General features: G+C 44.0%; 2 protein-coding genes across 4 annotated transcripts in view; one reads left to right on the top strand and one right to left on the bottom strand.

The window, feature by feature from the left end:
- Positions 1–18,420, bottom strand: part of atg10 (ATG10 autophagy related 10 homolog (S. cerevisiae)) — a 381,846-nt gene that overhangs the window by 109,141 nt on the left and 254,285 nt on the right. The window lies entirely within an intron of this gene.
- LOC119970558 (60S ribosomal protein L11-like) lies at positions 16,121–16,677 on the top strand. Its single transcript, XM_038805375.1, has one exon. The coding sequence runs from the start codon at positions 16,148–16,150 to the stop codon at positions 16,628–16,630; it is 483 nt and encodes a 160-aa protein (XP_038661303.1). The 5' UTR covers positions 16,121–16,147; the 3' UTR covers positions 16,631–16,677.

Below are 18,420 nucleotides of genomic sequence, written 5' to 3'. Positions count from 1 at the left end.
ATTAAGAATAAACTGAAATCGAGAATATTTTTAAAATAAATTTCGAGGACCCAATCATGTTTTTCCAATTAAAAGACAATTTAGAGTGGCCAATCCACCCTCCCTGCACATCTTTGGGTTGTGGGGGTGAAACCTGCACAGACACGGGGAGAATGTGCAAACTCCACAAAATCAGTGACCCGAGGCCTGGATCGAACCCGGGTCCTCAGCACCATAGGCAGCAGTGCTAACCACTGCGCCACCATGCCGCCTGTGAAATTGGGAACAAAGCAGTATAAAGATGATTTCTTGAGGTATGGCTGTATTGTGCCATTGCAAATCAGGATGCATAACTTATGTGTGTTATATGCAGGGAAATACTGGCAATGAAAGTTTAAACCCCTCAAATCTTCCAAGGCATTTGAAGACTAAGTATGGCGAGTTTGAGGACAAACCACTTCATTTTTTCAAAGGATGCAGCGAGAAATTAAAGTCCTTAGCAGAAATGTAGCATTAAATGACGAAGCAAGTGAGATCGTGAGGACCAAGCATGTGAGATCTTGAGGACCAACAGGCTCACCTTTCGCATTAAAGGTAAGCATAATGGTGTGTCGCGAAGGTCGGCCAGTGGGGGTCACTAAAGTCAGCCGGCGTGGTCCCTGAAGTTTCGCCGGTTGGTAAAAGTGGGTCTCAGGAAAAAAGTTTAAAAACACTGACATAGAGGATGCAATCGGGTGTCATCTCACATGATGATATGCAACTGGGTGCAGTACAAGTCTTTTATCACCATCTATTAATCTTCCCAAAGAGTCGGCAAAGGGGGATATAGATTTGTTAAATGAGCGAATGGAGAATAATGTGGGAAAATATGAGTTTGTCCACTAATATTTTGGAAGAATAGAAAAGCAGAATGTTATTTAAATGGCCAAAGAATATAGAATACTGATGGATCTGGGTGCCCTGCTACATGAATCAAACATGTTCGCATGTAGCAATTAGAAAGACAATTGTAATGTTGACCTTTATTGCAAGGGGTATGAAATATAAAATCAGAGAACTCTTGCTGCAACTTTACAGGTCATTGGTGGAACCCACTTAGAGAGTCGCATACAGTTTTGGTAATTTTACTTAAGGAGGAATATACTTTCATTGGAATCAGTTTAAAGAAATTTCACTTTCATTCCTGGGTTTGTCTTATGAGGAAAAGTTGAGGAAGCTAGGCCTGTACTCATTGGAGTTTAGAAGAATGAGGTGTGATTGTATTGAAACATTTAAGATTCTGAGGGGGTTTGACAAGGTAAATGCTAAGAGGATGTTTCCTCTGGTGGGGAAAATCTAGAACTGGAGGCACAGTTTAAAAATAAATGGCCTCCCATTTAATACAGAGATGGACAGGAACTTTTTCTGAGGGTTGTTACCCTACGGAATTCTCTTCCCCACAGTGTAGGCTAGGTCATTAGATATATTCAAGACTGAGTTAGACAGATTTTTGATCTACAAGGGAGGCACGGCAGTGGGGGGTGGAGGCAGCGAGGATTTGGAGTTAACACCACAATCAGCTCAGCCATGATCTTATTGAATGGCACAGCAGGCTTGAAGGACCGAATGGCCTATTCATGCTCATATTTCTTGTGATATTATCTTCCACATTGTGGGACAGTGGTTATAGAAACACAGTTCTGTGGTCAGCACAGTAGCATAGTGGTTAGCACTGTTGCTTCACAGCACCAGGGTCCCAGGTTCGATTCCCTGCTGGGTCATTGTCTGTGCGGAGTCTGCACGTTCTCCCTGTGTCAGCGTGGGTTTCCTCCGGGTGCTCCGGTTTCCTCCCACAGTCCAAAAATGTACAGGTTAGGTGGATTGGCCATGGTTAATTGCCTTTAGTGTCCAAAGAGGTTAGGAGGGATTATTGGGTTAGGAGGATAGGTTGGAAGTGAGGGCTTAAGTGGGTCAGTGCAGACTCGATGGGCCGAATGGCCTCCTTCTGCACTGTATGTTCTAAGTTCTGTGTCCCTAACTACGGGGTCTTCTTTAAAGACTGCCTTTCTACACTTTGCTGCTTTCTTCGCTGCAGTCCCTGGCTCACTGATGCCATGAACCAGTCTGCACTCCTTCGAAGTGTTGAAAATCATAGCCGTCTCCAATCCTAAGTGCTGGTTTCAGGGTGGTAGGTAGCCCAAAGTCTTCCATACCCTCCTGCCTCTTCCGACCATTCTGGATGGCCATTGATCTACGATCCGGAACTCTCTCTACCCATGGCCACCTCCTGGAACGTATGATCCAGGAAACATCCAGTCTTCCTAATGCTGTACATTGACTCCAACAAGAAACCCTGAGTGTGAGTTCAAGCAGTTGAAGAAATTCCCTACATAAGCAGTCCCCCAAGGCACATGAAACATCCTGAAATTATCCCAGATCACTGGAACTGTCAGCAATAGTTGCCCATCCATGAGCTAAAAAAATGCAATCTAATTAGTATCTTTTTTAAACAATTAATTTCAATGAATGTCTACGGATTGTGGCTCTCAGGCCTTGCTGCTTTCTGCTATCCCTCTCAGACCACTCCTTGACTTTTAAAAATACCATAACAGCACCTCTTCTCTCATTGCCCAAATACTCCCAGTCACCAAATTGCCTGAGCACAGTACTCTGTAGAACTGGACTTTGTGTGTTAGCAAAAGTCGCTACATTTATACTAGCAAAAATTCCAAAGGCTCGAGTTAACCTCTACTGACACTATTTCTCCGATCTAACAGGCCACCCAACCAATTAACTGCAACTGCTGCTCGCAAGCCGCTCGTTTACCACTAACACTGTGAAATAAACTTCAGAGAATTACATAGGATACATGCTCCTGGAACCATGAAGCCCTGTGCTGTATTTCTCTATCTATCTCAATGCAAAGTTATTCTCTGCTCCTGATGGCCTGCTCCCTTTTCCCCTTCCCAGCTGAGTAACTTCCCAATCCAACTGACTTTCACTGTAAGAGTTACAATCAAGATTCCTTCCTTTAAATGGACATATCTTCCAGCCTCCTTTGAATCCCCACAAACTCACTCTCTTCAATCTGAGCAATAGCTCCCATCTGTATCCTGCAGGCTTTATAAGATCAGCATTTTCTCTCCTTAAACTGCAAGGCTAGCTGCCTCTATCTCTTGCCATCTGCCTTTTAGATGGTTGTAGATTGTCTTGTTTCTGAGTGTTTCAAAGATACCTCAGAAAACCCTTCATTCAAAACTACAATAGCTCCAGGAATCCTTGTTCACAGATCTCAGTCTGAATTTGGGAATATTTTTTAAGGTACGTTCAAAAGGTCTTACACATGCCCCCTCAACCCCCCCCCCCCCCCCCCCCCCCCACCCCCACCCATGCCGCTTCCATGTCAACAAATACTCAACACTTATCCCCCATGGGTCTTTATAATCCCAATTCATAGGCCTTCCATGCCCATTTGCTCTAACAACCCATCAGAAGTTCAAAGTTCCCAGGCAACTTCCACGCACATCAATGGAGGGTCCTGATGCGTATCTCCCAATTTTTGTCCTATTTCTAACAATCTGGAGAGGGGAAGATTTGGGCCTTTTCCAGAAACTTTAAGTACTGTTCAGTAAAATTAAAAACCTGGTATGCACCCATTAATTTTGCACACTTACCGAGTGGTAGTAAGCATCTAGTTTTGTTTGCCCCTTGTTTTATACATGTGAAATTTATTACATATTAACAAAACTTAAACATAAATTACAACTCAACTCATGAGCCTCTGTGACTGAGAATTAATATCATCTTACTTATTTTAACTGTGAATATTTACACAAGGCTTGTACAGAATAGATATTAGCTTGGAGCTTTCACTGCTGGCAGCCTTTAATTCTCAGGGTTTTTCCCACTGACACTTTATTTTAATTGAAAGACAAATTCATTACAAATTCATCAATCACTAAGTGGTTACAGGTCACAAAATTAAATATTGACACACCTCAAAGTATTAACACACAGTAAACCTCATGGTGCATTGTTTGATTTGGAAACCACCTGCTCAGCCTAAAAACCATGCAGCCACAACTGACGAGGATAAAAATCAACTTTATTAGTTGGGAGAACCACCAACAACAAACTATTCAACATCAAAAGAAATTAACATACATTGGTAACTCTTCATTAATTAGAAATTTGACAATAATTGTTTGTTGTCAATTATGATTTAGAACAGAGACTGGGAGAGATTGTTCAAGTGCACCATTTTGTGCGAGATCTAACTTGATAATAAACGGATAGAACCTACCTGATCCAGGTGTGGACTGGTGGAAATCTTGCAACTGGTGGTGAAGGATATGAGAAAGGAGGTAACTAAGGGAATTTTTGCCTCAAAAATAGGCTGGAGATCTTTGAATAATATGTGGACAAGTACAATGGACCAAGATTGTGCCTGTAGAACAACAGTGAGGCTGTCATAAATCAGACAGCACCTTCCAGAGCCTGCACGTGAACAGTTCAACAAGGAAATCGGGAACATGCTCTCCAACCTGCCTGCTCTTTCATAGACTCCACTGCACTGTGCCTCACTGAGAGACTCATCATTATGAAATCCATGTAAGGGCATGAGGTTGGGGTACTTGCCCACTAAGCGCACCAGCAAACATTATGTTGCTGCATTCTGGTGTAAGTGAATATTCACTGCCATGATAAGCCTTAATTATTGCCAACAGACCATCTATAAAATGAGGAGCTTCAAACCTTCAGAACTCAATTATTGTTGCAGAGTTCTGTTTCTGCACGTTTTCACAAAGAATTAGATACTCTATTTTGTATTTCCTTGATTAGGCTGTGCATGCCTCAGTAAAAATTATTCAATCTGACTGGTTGAAGCGCCATGCTGTTGTTTGTCCTGATCAGACAAGCCACAGATACCAAATAGAAGCTGGTGTGGGGAAAATGATCTGAAGAAACAGCGGGTACCGGTCAAAATCTCACAATAGGTCTGTGGGTAGCTGTAAGAGTGATAATTACCGATGGCTGCTGATTGTACAATCTGGAACAATGTCATAAGATTAGCGAATGAAAATAAACAAAGCAACAACTTACGTTATTATAACACGTCGAATGCATCGATACATCCCAAGGCACATCACAAGAGCATTATAAAACACCAAGCTACATACGGAGATAAAAAAGCTTGGCCAAAGAGGAGTTTCCTTCAGGGCGAATGTGAGCTAAAGAGGTGCCAAGAAGGAATTCCAGAACATAGGGTCGAAGCAACTAAAGGCACAGCTACCATTAGTGAAGCAATTAAAATCAGGGATGTTCAAGTGACCAGAGTTAGATAAGTGCAGATATCGCAGAAGGTTGTGGGACTGAAGGATATTACAGAGCAAGGGAAGTGGTGAGGCCAGGGAGGGATTTGAAAACACGAATGAGAATTCTAAAATCAAGACACTATCTGATTGTGAGCCGAAATAGGCCAGCTAGCACATGTATAGGACAGGCGAATTGGACATAATCCTGTGTTAAGTGTCGGTTAGCTAGACAACTGGTTTGTGATGTGGAGCAAAGCCAACAGTGAGTTCAATTCCCGTATCAGCTGAGGTTATTCATGAAGGCCTGCCTTCTCAATCGCCCCCTCACCTGAGCTGTGAAGCCCCTCAGGTTAAGTCACTACCAGTCACCTCTCAAAGGGGACAGCAGACTATGGTCCTCTGGGACTGTGACGACATTTACTCCTGCATTAATGTATGGGGAGCAGAGTTTTGGATGATGCAAATAAGTTGAGGCAAAGTCAGATGATGTTATAGAGATGAAAGTAGGCGGTCTTAGTGGTGCTGTAGATATGTGGTTCGAAGATCATCTTGGGGTCAAATATGACATCAATGTTGCTAATAATCTGGTTGAGTCTCAGACAGTTAGAAGGAAGAAGGATGAAGTCGTCGGCTAGGAAATGCTTTGTCACAGTGACCAAAGACAATGGTCTGGATTCTCCGCCATGCCACTTTTCTGCCTTGGCCCGCCGGCGGGATTCTCCGTTACGCCGGCCGATCAATGGGGCAGCCCCATGCAGTCGGGAAACCCCCGGGCGCCGGCAAAACGGAGAATCCCACCAGCGGAGAATCCAGCCCCATGGCTTTGGTCTTCCTATTACTTAATTGAATAAACTTTCTGTTCATCCAGTACTGGATATTGGGCAAGCAGTCTAATAATTTAGCAACAGTGGAGAAGTTGAGCGAGATGGTGGTGAAGTAGAGCTGGGAGTTGCCAACGTTCTTGTGAAAACTATACACTGGCCAAAATGTTCCGGCCGTTCCTGTCGATTGCAACCCCACCTGTCGCAGGGGGTGCGAACAACAAGAAAACCCGTCGACAGCGGGGGAACCGGAATATCCCGTCACCTGCCACTTCTGCGAAACACGCCACATGGGGTGGAAAATCCCACCCACTGCTTTTGGATGATGTCACCAAGAGGCAGTACGTGGATGAAAAAAGGAGGTTGCCAAGTACTGTTGGCTGGGAGACATGAGAAGTAATGGTGCAGGAGCTCGAGAAGAAGACATTCCAGGTAATTCTATATTTACAATGAGATAAAAATGGAAACAGGCAAGTGCACACCCATCCAGGTGGGTGACCGAGGAGGATGGCACATACCTGAATTCAGCCTTTGGTATTGTCAAGGAGAATGAGGAGTGACAATCACATGGGGTGTCATTTGTAACTTTGCTAAAAGCAGTTTTGTCATTGTGCTGGGCCAGAAACCAGATTACAGGTATTAAACGTGGTATTAAACGTGGCCATTCATTTAGGTGGTGATAACATTGGGACTAAAAATGAAATGACAATCTGCTATAGGAAAACTGCAGGAGAGGAATTTGGTGTATTTTTTGATAGTTTATCGAAACCTGGAGTCCAGTGTGCAACAACAAGGACAGCTAACCTAACCGTCAGATGTATAACCAGAGAGGGAGGGCACTCAAAGGCCAGATGGGTGGAGTTGAATAAGTACAGGACATTAGTCTGGCTACAGCTTTGTTACAATTCTGACTGCCCTACAACACCTCAGATATCCAGGCATTAAATACAATGCAAAAATAGAATGTGAATTACGAGAAGAGTTTGAAGACCTGAGGATAGTTTGTTCTGGAAAACAGAACTCAAGAGAGAGTCCTTTGAAAAGGATTAACTGAAAAGATAAATGTGTCACCAATGGTATGCTCAAGATCGCCACAAGCTAAAACCAGAGAGAGGGTGGTGCATGCATGGAATGGACTTTGCAAGGCAACAGCAGAGGAAAACTCTGAGGAAGAATTCCAAAGAAATTTGTGCGAGTGAGCATTGAAGTGGTATTAGTCCTGGACTTTAGTGTGTTCCATTTACTTCATAGCTTTCGGGAGGCGGGGGTTAGGATGTGTTGGTCAGACAATGAGAAAACAATCAATCCACACTGGAAACTTTTTTTAAAATGTAGATTAAAAGTAAACAGGTTCATAAAAGGAGAGGGAAGTGCCTGCTGTGGTTGGACACACGATTCACATCATTGTGGTTGGGAAATTCTAGGATTGTGGCAGACACTGAAATATGCAAACCACATATCCCGAGTCTGTTTTCTGCTGGATTTCTGCAATAATTCAAGTTTAACTCCTTGACACTCCTTTGAGGAAAACGTACCAGTCAACAATGAGAAATATCCTCCTGTGTGTGAGTCACAGAACCATTGCAGCAGCTATCTCCCCAACAGCCTCCCGTAACAGCCTCCCCGAACAGGCACCGGAATGTGGCGACTAGGGGCTTTTCACAGTAACTTCATTTTGAAGCCTACTCGTGACAATAAGCGATTTTCATTTCATTTCATTTTCAAAGGTGAGGGTAGGTTAGGGGTGGGAAAAATTGTTGAGAATCATCTGTGGTGATATGCATCACTGTAAATACACAAGGGGTTAATGAACACATAGAATAGGACCCAACCAATGGGCAGTCAAGACACCCAGAGGTGACACTACCACAAGAGGGCAACCCATATAAAAAGACAGGGCACACATGCTCTGTCTCTTTCCACAGGCGACACTTAGAGAGGTCAGGGGCAGATCAGAAGCATCACAGCCACCACGTGGCTTACAGCAGACTGGTTAGTTAGACTGAGTTACTATAGCAAAATTAGCAATAGAGTCGAACTCATAGAGAACTGTGCTGATGGTTCAATAAATCACACTGAACTTACTTCAAAGTCTGGAGAATCTTTTGATCAAAGCTGCATCGAGTTGCAGCCTGTGTTATCCCAGAGTACATAACACATTATGGTACCAGGAGTGCCTGTTGAATCTATATAGTTCAACTTAGCAAGATACGTGCCTACCAGCAACAGCACCCAGGACAAGATGATCGAGATTCCGGTTCCTCAGCAGCTCAGGTACCTCGGCAATCTCAGTGCCAACTGGCGTGCATTCAAGCAGAGCTTTGAGATTTTTACATGGTAGCATCCAACCTAGATGGCATGGCCGATGCTGAGAAGATAGATCTTCTACTCACCATTGCGGGTGAAAGTGCAACAGAAATCTTCAACAGCGTTGACCAAAAGATACTCGAGACTTTGAAGTAAGTTCAATGTGATTTATTGAACCATTAGCACAGTTCTCTATGAGTTCAACTCTCCTGCTTATCTTGCTATTGTCTGTATTGTTGTTTTTGTTGAGCTCAATGACCATTCGAAGTGGAGAATTCACTTGTGTCAGTGTCCTTTGTGGCATCTGCTGTTGCATTGAGCGTGGCATCTCTGATTCCTCGCGCTCCCCGTCTGGAATCATGTCCGGTTCACAGGAATCATATTTGGCTTGCCGATGCTCTCCGTCTGGAGCCCTTTCTGGTTCACCTGAATTACCTTTGGTTTCTTGATGCTCCCTCCAGTGTTTACTTAGTTGTAGTGTATTTACATTAACCCCTTGTGTACTTACAGTGATGCATATCACCACATCATCTTGCCACACATTAAGTGCACTGCCGGTTGACCATTGAGAAAGCCGCATTAAAATGTCATTAACATTCACTCCTGCCCCGCATTATTGCAAGAAAGAGAGTTTTTTACTCTCTCATGCAAATCCACGGATAGCTACACTGAAAATTGGAGAGTCCTTCAAGATTAAACAAGAAGCAACGCTATTGAATCATTAAACTTATGTGGTGAATATGAAGTTTGCAGTTTAATGCCACTCAAATATTTTTCATCGTGTGAAATAAAAATCTATACATTGAAGTCCTGCATTCAAAATTTTCAACAGAAGTAAATCTGGGGGAAAAACATAATGCTTTTCACATTTTGCTGATGGTGTAACAGTAATACATTGAACTGAGTTTCAGTTTACTGTTTCTCCTCCCACTAGTCAAAAAAGCTCTGCATTTTGGTATGTTACCTGGAGGGCATCATTGTAAAACCCTGTGCAGTAATTGCATGCAGACATACCCGAACAACTAAAACATACATTAAAAATATGTTCCAAGCTTAACAGAGCAGCAGTATATTTTTTAAACCTACTTAACACAATCATATATGCAAATCGAACCATACACACAAATCAGGAACGTGTTTCTAATGCTTCTTTGGTGCTCTAGTTCATTATACTTAGAGACCAATAACTTATTGGAGTTCCTCACTTATTAAGGTAGGGTCAAAGGTTGACAACTGGAATTATTTATCATTTACTTCTCTTGTTGCAGATGTGTACCATTTGAAGATATTTTGTTTCAAAGAAAACTCGCGGCACAGTGTAAACCAACCTTCCTCACAGAAATGGTTAAATGTTAGCTGAGCACATATCAGGCCAAATCATGGAATTATCAACTTTATATAGCAGAGACGGAGGCCATTCAGCCTGCCGAGTCTGCGCCAGCTCTCTGCTGGTCCTGTTGCCATGTCATTTTGCTGCATTTTCTAATCTCCAAGTGCGTATATTCAACTCCCTATGAAAAGCCATGATTGAATCTGCCTTTGCCACATTCTCAGGCAGTGCATTCCAGATTCCAACCAATCGTCACATTAAAGTGTTTTACTCGTATCGCTTTTGTTTATTTTGTCAATCGCCTTGATTTGGTGTCCTCTGGTTCCAAAAGGAATAGTTTCTCTCAATTGGGCCTCTCTTGATTTTGAATACTGCTTTTAAATCTTCTCTGGGAAGAACACAACTTCTTTGATCCACACACATAGCTGAGTTTGTCATCTCTGGAACTATTCTCATCAATCATTTCTGCACCCTCTGTAAATCCTTCCCAAACCCTGACCCCCAGACTTCTCCAGTTGATGCAGAACCAGTGCTTTATAAAAGTTCATCTTAACTTTCTTGCTTTGGTGCACCATACCTTAAATTACAAAGCTCAGGATCCTGCATGCTTTATTAAACACTTTCTCAACCTGCCACACCACCTTCATTGATTTGTGTCCCAGGTCCCGCTGCTCCTGATCCTCCTTTAGAATTGTATATTTTATTTTATATTGTCTCTCCATATTCTTCCTACCAAAATCAATTATTTTAGATTGCATTAAATTTCACCCGCCAGCAGTCTGACCATTCCACCAACTTATCTATGTCCTTTTGAAGTTCGGCACCATCCTCTTCACAGTTCACAATGCTTGCAAAATTTTGCGTCATCTGAAAATTTTGCAATTGTGCCCAGGTTGAAATCATTAATATATGTCAATGTGCAGCGCAGAAGGTCACCTTTCAGTCCATTGAGTTTACACGGCTCTTTGATGCGGCAACCCAGTTTGTTCCACTTCCCTATTGGTCCCCTAATTTTCCCCACCATCATTGATTCTTAGTGATATCATCCAAAGGTACATGGCTAACGTTCACCATGTATACGTGGGCTAGATAACATGAAACTATGAAAAACTACTAATTATTAAATTATTGCTGTCAAAATATCCAAGATCTACAACTGTGACTATCCACATCAAAGACTATCTCCAGACTCCCTGATGTTGCAGTACCACATGGCTGTTCTCTACTGCCACCTGCAGGTTGGAGATCGTATTTGTTAACATTACCATAACTGCTTATGCATTTCATCACATCTGCCACCAATTTTAGTCCCTCCCCGGCCACCATCTTGGGTCCACAAGTTGCACACCATTTTATTTAACTTTGAGCTGTGCTTTCCACCCTATAGCATCTCCATCACTTCCATGTACATATTAAAAACAACAACTTGCTTTTCTATCATGCCTTTAAAAGCATAAAACGTCTCAAGACACTTCACAGGAACATTAACACACAAAGCTTGCATCGATAATTTTGTTAAGAGCAGTAGTGCAGTTTAATGCTGAAGCTGCAATGCTCTTGTTTCAATATTTAATTTCAATGTCAACATAGAAACAAGTCAGAGAAGGAGTATTAATGTAAACATAAAAGCCAAATACTACAATTTAAGGTAGTTCACCGGGCACACATGACAGTGACCTGGATGAGCAAGTTTTTTGTGGTAGAGGACAGGTATGCGAGGTGTGTGGGAGGTCCAGTAAACCATGTCCATACGTTTTGTGCATGCCCGAAGCTTAGAGGGTTTTGGCAGGGTTTTGCTAAGGCTATGGCCACGGTACTTAAAACACGGGTGGTGCCGAGTCCAGAGGTGGCGATCTTTGGGTTGTGGGATAAGCCAGGAGTCCAGGAGGTGAGAGAGGCTGACGTTTTGGCCTTTGCCTCCCTGGTAGCTCGGAGTCGGATACTGTTAACGTGAAGGGACTCGAAGCCCCCGAAATTAGAGACATGGATTAGTGACATGGCTGGGTTTCTCAGTCCTGAGAAAATAAAGTTCGCCCGAAGAGGGTTAATGTCAGTGTTCATCCGGAGGTGGCAGCCGTTCGTCGACTTTCTCGGAGAAAATTAAAATGTCAACAGATGCAGAAATCTAGGTGTGAGGGGTGGGGGGTGGGGGGCTAGGCTACTGTCATACTGTTAGAGGTGTGAAGAATGGATAGGGTTGGAAGTTGGAATTGCTTTATGTACCATGTTTATGTTGCTGTTATCGTTGTTATCATTATAAAAACTACAAATACCCTAATAAAATGTTTTGTAAAAGCCAAACACTACAATCCGAAAGAAAAGCAGAAAATGCTGGAAATAGTCAGCCAACACCTGTGGAGAAAGTAACCAGGTTAATGTTTCAGGTTGATGACCTTTCATCAAAACTGGCAAAATGGAAAAATAAAATAGATTTTAAACAAATACAGATAATATGAAAAATGGGAGGGATGGATGGACAAAATAGAAGTATGTGCTTTCTTTCAGTGGGTGAAGAAAAGCCCTTTGTTACTCACAGTGCATGTGCAGCAATGTTAATAGTAGGAAAACATCCCACAAGATGAAGCAGCTTCAAGAGTAAATAATCTGAATATACGGATGAACATAGGAAACAGGATGAAGCTGGTGTTGATCACTTGGGGCTGATAATGTGGTCTGAGCTATGCGACACCAAGATGTAACCAGCTAAATTAACTGGTCTTATCCTAGATTGCAAGGGTCAGGTCATTACAATACTATGTGTGACACAGTGGGCATGTGCCATGTTTCAATATGTGGGACCTTGCTGCTGGCAGTAATAAGCTGCTGGTGCATTCAGAGCAAAAAACCTTCTGATTAGGACAGGGTAACAGCAGGAGAGAGGGAAGGGAATGGAGCTTAACAGGGGGGAATGGTGGGGAGTGGGGATATTCACCAGGAAAATAGGGGGTAAACTGGATGATCTAAGTGCAATATAAGTGCACAGCTAAGGAAATACCTTTTTAAGTATACACATGTAAAATGACCACAACACTGCCCAGTTGTTCCAGATATAATGCCACAGACTTTGCAATTATGGATACTATTCGATCATCAGCATTGGAAGGGTGTGAATTGGCAGTTCCTATCCACTGGGTGCCCACTAAATGGGCTAAGTGTACTCAATTACCTGCCTAAATCTCTTTGCAGCCCTTTGATTCTCCTCATAGCTTGCAAACCCAACCAGTTTTGTATTGTCAGCAAATTCAGACACATTACTCTCGGTTTCTTTGTCCTATTCATTAATAAGGATTGTAAATAACTGAGACCACAGCACTCATCTTTATGGCCCACCAAGCCCACACTGGTAGAGACCACAAGTGGCCATGCCCACGCGATTCCCAGCCCCAGGCACTCAGAAATCCCGGAGAGCCAGGCAATAGGGTGCCAGGTCCGCTAAATAGGTGCAAATGGATCTTTAAGACCCATTTGCATTCATTTACATTTTCCAGCTGGCACACAGTTGTGGACCTCAATCCGGCGCCAGTGGGGGGTCAGAACATCCTGTTCGGATCGGCATGTGGCGACCTACCAGGGCCTCGCTTTAAGGCCGATTAAATTGGATGTCCTAAATTAAATAATTTGGCATTTTAAAATCGTACTGCAGTCAAACCTCAGGCAGGTTGTTGGGATTGAGACTTGACCAAAGTCCAACACGCAACCTACAATCAAGCTGCCAGAACATGTCTGGACCTGCCCCATCAATCACCCATCAGGAGATCATCGCACCCTATTGGTACGCACAGGTCTATTGTCAGTAGCCCAGATTGGGCCAGACTTTCTGCTGTTATCTTAAATGGGAACAGGTTAAGTGCAGCCCACACCACCGGAGATGGGACACCTGGGGTGGGCTCAGGTGTCCTGTCAAATGGTCATCAACCAGACCATTGGATGGTCAGACCCCCTCCAGAAGCATCATTGTGAGAAAGCCAGAGGAAATGGCAAAAGGGTGCGAGGGAAAGGGAATGGAGAAAAAAAGGCAAGGTAAAGAAGAGAATAGAAAGAAAAGGGAAAGGAAAGAAAAGGGAAAGGAAAGAAAAGGAAAAGGAAAGAAAAGGGAAGACGTGAAGACGGGGCAGAGGAATGCAGTGATCGAATCCACAGGCCGACCAAGCCATCTTTGCGGGTGGTATAAACTGATCTTGGGTACGTGTAGAGTATATTTTGTGGGTAATTTACGGGCTAATTGTGTGAAATGAATATTTTTCAAACTTGAATTTGTGTTTGTGCTCCTTGTTATTAAAAACACAGAGGTAAACCTTTCAGTAAGGAAACTGGTCAAAAGTATTTGAATTGGACAGATACAACAGCCGCTAACCGACACCTGGCACCAATTCCGATTTCACGATTCTCCGCCTCATCGCTGGCCCCTATATCGGCAATGGAGAATCCAGCGGTGACCAATGGAGAATCCAGCGGTGGCAATAGTGGTATTGTCATTGGTCTAGCAATCCAGAGGCCCAGGATAATGATCTGGGGACTCAGGTTCAAAACTCATTACCGCACGTGATGGAATTTAAACTCAATAAAATATCTGGAATTAAATGTGTAATGATGATCATGAAACCATTGTCGATTGTCGTAAACATCCACATGGTTCACAGATGTCCTTTAGGGAAGGAAATCTGCCATCCTTACCTTGTCTGGCCTACATGTGATCCCAGACCCACAGCAATGTGGTTGACTCTTAAATGCCCTCTAAAATGATCCTAGCAAGCCATATTTGTATTTAAGCGCTAATAAAATATGAAAAAGGAATGAAACCAGGCAGACACCCAGCATTGAACCAGGTCCGGGGCCGACAATGGCAAGCCCAGCCCTGCCCTGCTGACCCTGCAAACTCCTCCTTACTAACATCTGGGGCTTGTGTAAAAGTTGAGAGAGCTGTCACACAGACTAGTTAAGCAACAGCCTGACATGGTCAAACTCACATAATCATACCTTACAGACAATGTCCCAGACATCACTATCACCATTCCTGGGTATGTCCTGTCTCACCGGCGGGACAGACCCAGCAGAGGGGTTGGCACAGAGGTATACAGTCGGGAGGGAGTTGCCCTGGGAGTCCTCAACATCGACTCTGGACCCCATGAAGTCTCATAGCTTCAGGTTAAACATGGGCAAGGAAACTTCCTGCTGATTACCATGTGCCGGTCACCATCAGCTGATGAATCAGTACTCCTCCATATTGAACATCACTTGGAGGAAGCACTGAGGGTGGCAAGGGCACAGAATTTGCTCTGGGTGGGGGACTTTAATACCCATCACCAAGAGCGGTTCAGTCGTACCACCACAGACTGAGCTGGCCGGATGCAAAAGGACATAACTGCTAGACTGGGACTACAGCAGGTGATGAGGGAACCAACAAGAGGGAAAAATATACTTGACCTCATCCTCATCAACCTGCCTGCTGCAGATTCATCTGTTCATGATAGTATCAGTAGAAATGATCACCGCACAGTCTTTGTCGAGACAAAGTCCCGTCTTCACTCTCCAGCGTGTTGTCTGGTACTACCACCGGGCTAAATGGGATAGATTTTGAACAGATCTAATACTCAAGACTGGGTATCCATGAGGCGCTGTGGGCCATCAGCAGCGACAGAATTGTATTTAACCACAATCTGCAACCTCATGGCCTGCATATCCCCCACTCTACCATTACCATCAAAAGCCAGGGGATCAACCCAGGTTCAATGAAGAGTGCATGAGAGCCTGCCAGGACAACATCAGATCAAAAAATGAAGTGTCAACCTGGTGAAGCTACAACACAGGACTACTTGTGTGCCAAACAGCATAAGCAGCAAGTGATAGACAGAACTAAGTGATTCAATGAGCGCATCAGATCTAAGCTCTGCAGTCCTGCCACATCCAGCCATGAATGGTGATGGACAATTAAACAACTCACTGGAGGAAGAGGAGGCTCCACAAATATCCACATCCTTAATGATGGAGGAGCCCGCACATATGTGCAAAAGAGGCATTTGCAATAATTTTCAGCCAGAAATGCCGAATGGATGATCCATCTCGTCTCCTCCGTAGGTCCCTAGCATCACAGACGGCTGAAGCACTGGATACTGCAAAGGCTATGGGCCCTGACAATATCCCGGCAATAGTACTGAAGACTTGTGCTCCAGAACTTGCCGCAGCCCTAGCCAAGCTGTTCCAGTACAGCTGCAACACTGGCATCTACCCGACAATGTGGAAAATTGCCCAGGTGTGTCCTGTGCACTAGAAACATGACAAATCGAACCCTGCCATCTACTGCTCCATCAGTCTACTGTCCATCATCAGCAAAATGATGGAAGGAGTCACTAACAGTGCTATCAAGCTTTCGCTGTTGAACTGCAGTGGGTGTGGTGGGTGAAAAGAAGGAAAGTCCTATGCGTGAGCTCCGCATTAGGAAGCTATGTCTGAATATCTGTGTAGATGAAAGTGGTGACAGACTCACCAGAGCTGCTAAAGTATTGGAGCAACTCACTGGCCAGACCGCAGTGTTTTCTAAAGCTCGCTGCACTGTGCGGTCATTTGGGATTCAAAGAAATGAAAATATTGCTGTTCATTGCACAATCCGTGGAGCCAAAGCCGAGGAAATTTTAGAGAAAGGTCTGAAGGTTCGGGAATATGAACTGAGGAAGAGCAACTTCTGTAACACTGGGAACTTTGGCTTTGGGATCCAGGGACACATTGATCTGGGCATCAAGTATGATCCTAGTATTGGAATTTATGGTCTGGATTTCTATGTGGTCATGGGTTTCAGCATTTCTGATAAAAAGGTGATTGGGTCAAAACACAAAATTTCCAAGGGAGAATCAATGAGGTGGTTTCAGCAGAAATATGATGGTATCCTCCTGCCTGGAAAATAATTTGAAGAGCACATGAAACATGCAATAAAAGCCATTTCTAACTAAAAAAAACAGTGCTATCAGGCAGCACTTAGCAAAAACCTGCTCGCGGATGCTCAGTTTTGGTTCCGCCAGGGTCACTGAGCTCCTGATCTCATTACAGTCTTGGTTCAAACAGGGGCAAAAGAGCTGAATGCCAGACGTGAGATGAGGGTGACTGCCTTTGACATCAAAGCAGCATTTGACCTAGTATGGCATCGAGGAGCCCTAGCTAAACTGGAGTCAATGGGAATCAGGGGGAAAACTCTCCGCTGGTTCGAGTCATACCTGGCACAAAGGAAGATGGTTATGGTGGTTGGAGGTCAACCACCAGGACATCACTGCAGGAGTTCCTCAGGGTAGTGTCCCAGGCCAAACCATCTTCAGTTGCTTCAATGACCTCCCTTCCATCATAAGGTCAGAAGTGGGGCTGTTTGCGGATGACTGCATATTGTTCAGACAAATTCCCGACTCCTCAGAGAATGAAGCAGTTCATGTCCAAATGTAACAAGATCTGGACAATATCCAGGCTGGGCTGACATGTGGCAAGTTACAGTCGCACCACACAAGTGCCAGACAATGACTATATCCTACAAAAGAGGATCTAACCACTGCCCCTTGACATTCAATGGCATTACCATTGCTGAATCCCCCACAAACAACATCCCGGGGGTTACCATTGATCAGAAACTGAACTGGACAAGCCATATTAATACTGTGATGACCAGGGCTGGTCAAAGGCTAAGAATCCCACAGTGAATAACTAACCTCCTGGCCCTACCCACCCCCCACCCCTCCTAAGCTAGTCCACCATCAGGAGAATAATGGAATATTCTCCACTTGCCTGGATGAGTGCAGCTCCAACAACACTCAAGAAGCTCAACACCACCACAAGGCAGCCCGCTTGATTGCACCCCCTTCCACAAAAACATTTAAATCCTCCACCACCAACATACAGTGGCAGCCACGTGCACCATCTACAAGATACACTGCAGTAACTCACCATGGTTCCTTGGACAAAACGTTCCAAACCCATGACCACTACCATCCAGAAGGACAAGAGCAACAGATATCTGGGAACGTAACCACCTGGAGGTTCCACTCGAAGTCACTTACCACCCTAGCTTGAAAATATATTGCCGTTCCTTCACTGTCACTGGCGAAAAATTCTGAAACTCCCTCCCTAACAGCACGGACAGTGTACCTACACCTCAAGGACTGCAACGATTCAAGAAGGCAACTCACCTCCACCTTCTGAAGAGCAACTAGGGATGGGCAATAAATGCTGGTTTAACCAGCGGCGCCCATATCCTGTAAAGGAATAAAAATAATTCTTAAAAACTCTACTAGTTACAGCCTGACAAACAGAAAATGCTCTGTTGCCTTTATATTTCCTGTCCGTTAACCAATCCTTTATCCTTCCCCAACTCCATGGGTCTTTATCTTTTGTGTCAACTTTTTTCTGTGGCACATTATCAAATGACTTTTGGAAATCTGTTCCCCTTTCCGCACCCTACTAACTATATCCACAAATACATTTGTCAAACACCATTTCCCCTCTAGCGGCCGCGCTGTGCTCCATGGCGTACGGGAATAGAGGGATATGGAACCCGGAAGTGCAGAAGGCTTTAGTTTAGACAGATATCATGTTCGGTACAGGCTTAGAGAGAGGAAGGGCCTGTTTCTGTGCTATACTGTTCTTTATTCTTGTTTCTGCCTTATTTCATCAGTGAGGGTTGTCTCCAACATCTTGCCATGGAGGAGTCGGAGGA

Source organism: Scyliorhinus canicula, chromosome 8, assembly GCF_902713615.1.
Source record: "Scyliorhinus canicula chromosome 8, sScyCan1.1, whole genome shotgun sequence".
Classification (NCBI taxonomy): Eukaryota; Metazoa; Chordata; class Chondrichthyes; order Carcharhiniformes; family Scyliorhinidae; genus Scyliorhinus; species Scyliorhinus canicula.
The sequence above is the reverse complement of the archived record's forward strand: the minus strand, read 5'-3'. Positions and strand labels throughout refer to the sequence as shown.

Bases quoted from the DNA above. Each gene is read 5' to 3' on its own strand.
- LOC119970558 (XM_038805375.1), top strand. From the start codon at position 16,148: ATGCGTGAGCTCCGCATTAGGAAGCTATGTCTGAATATCTGTGTAGAT.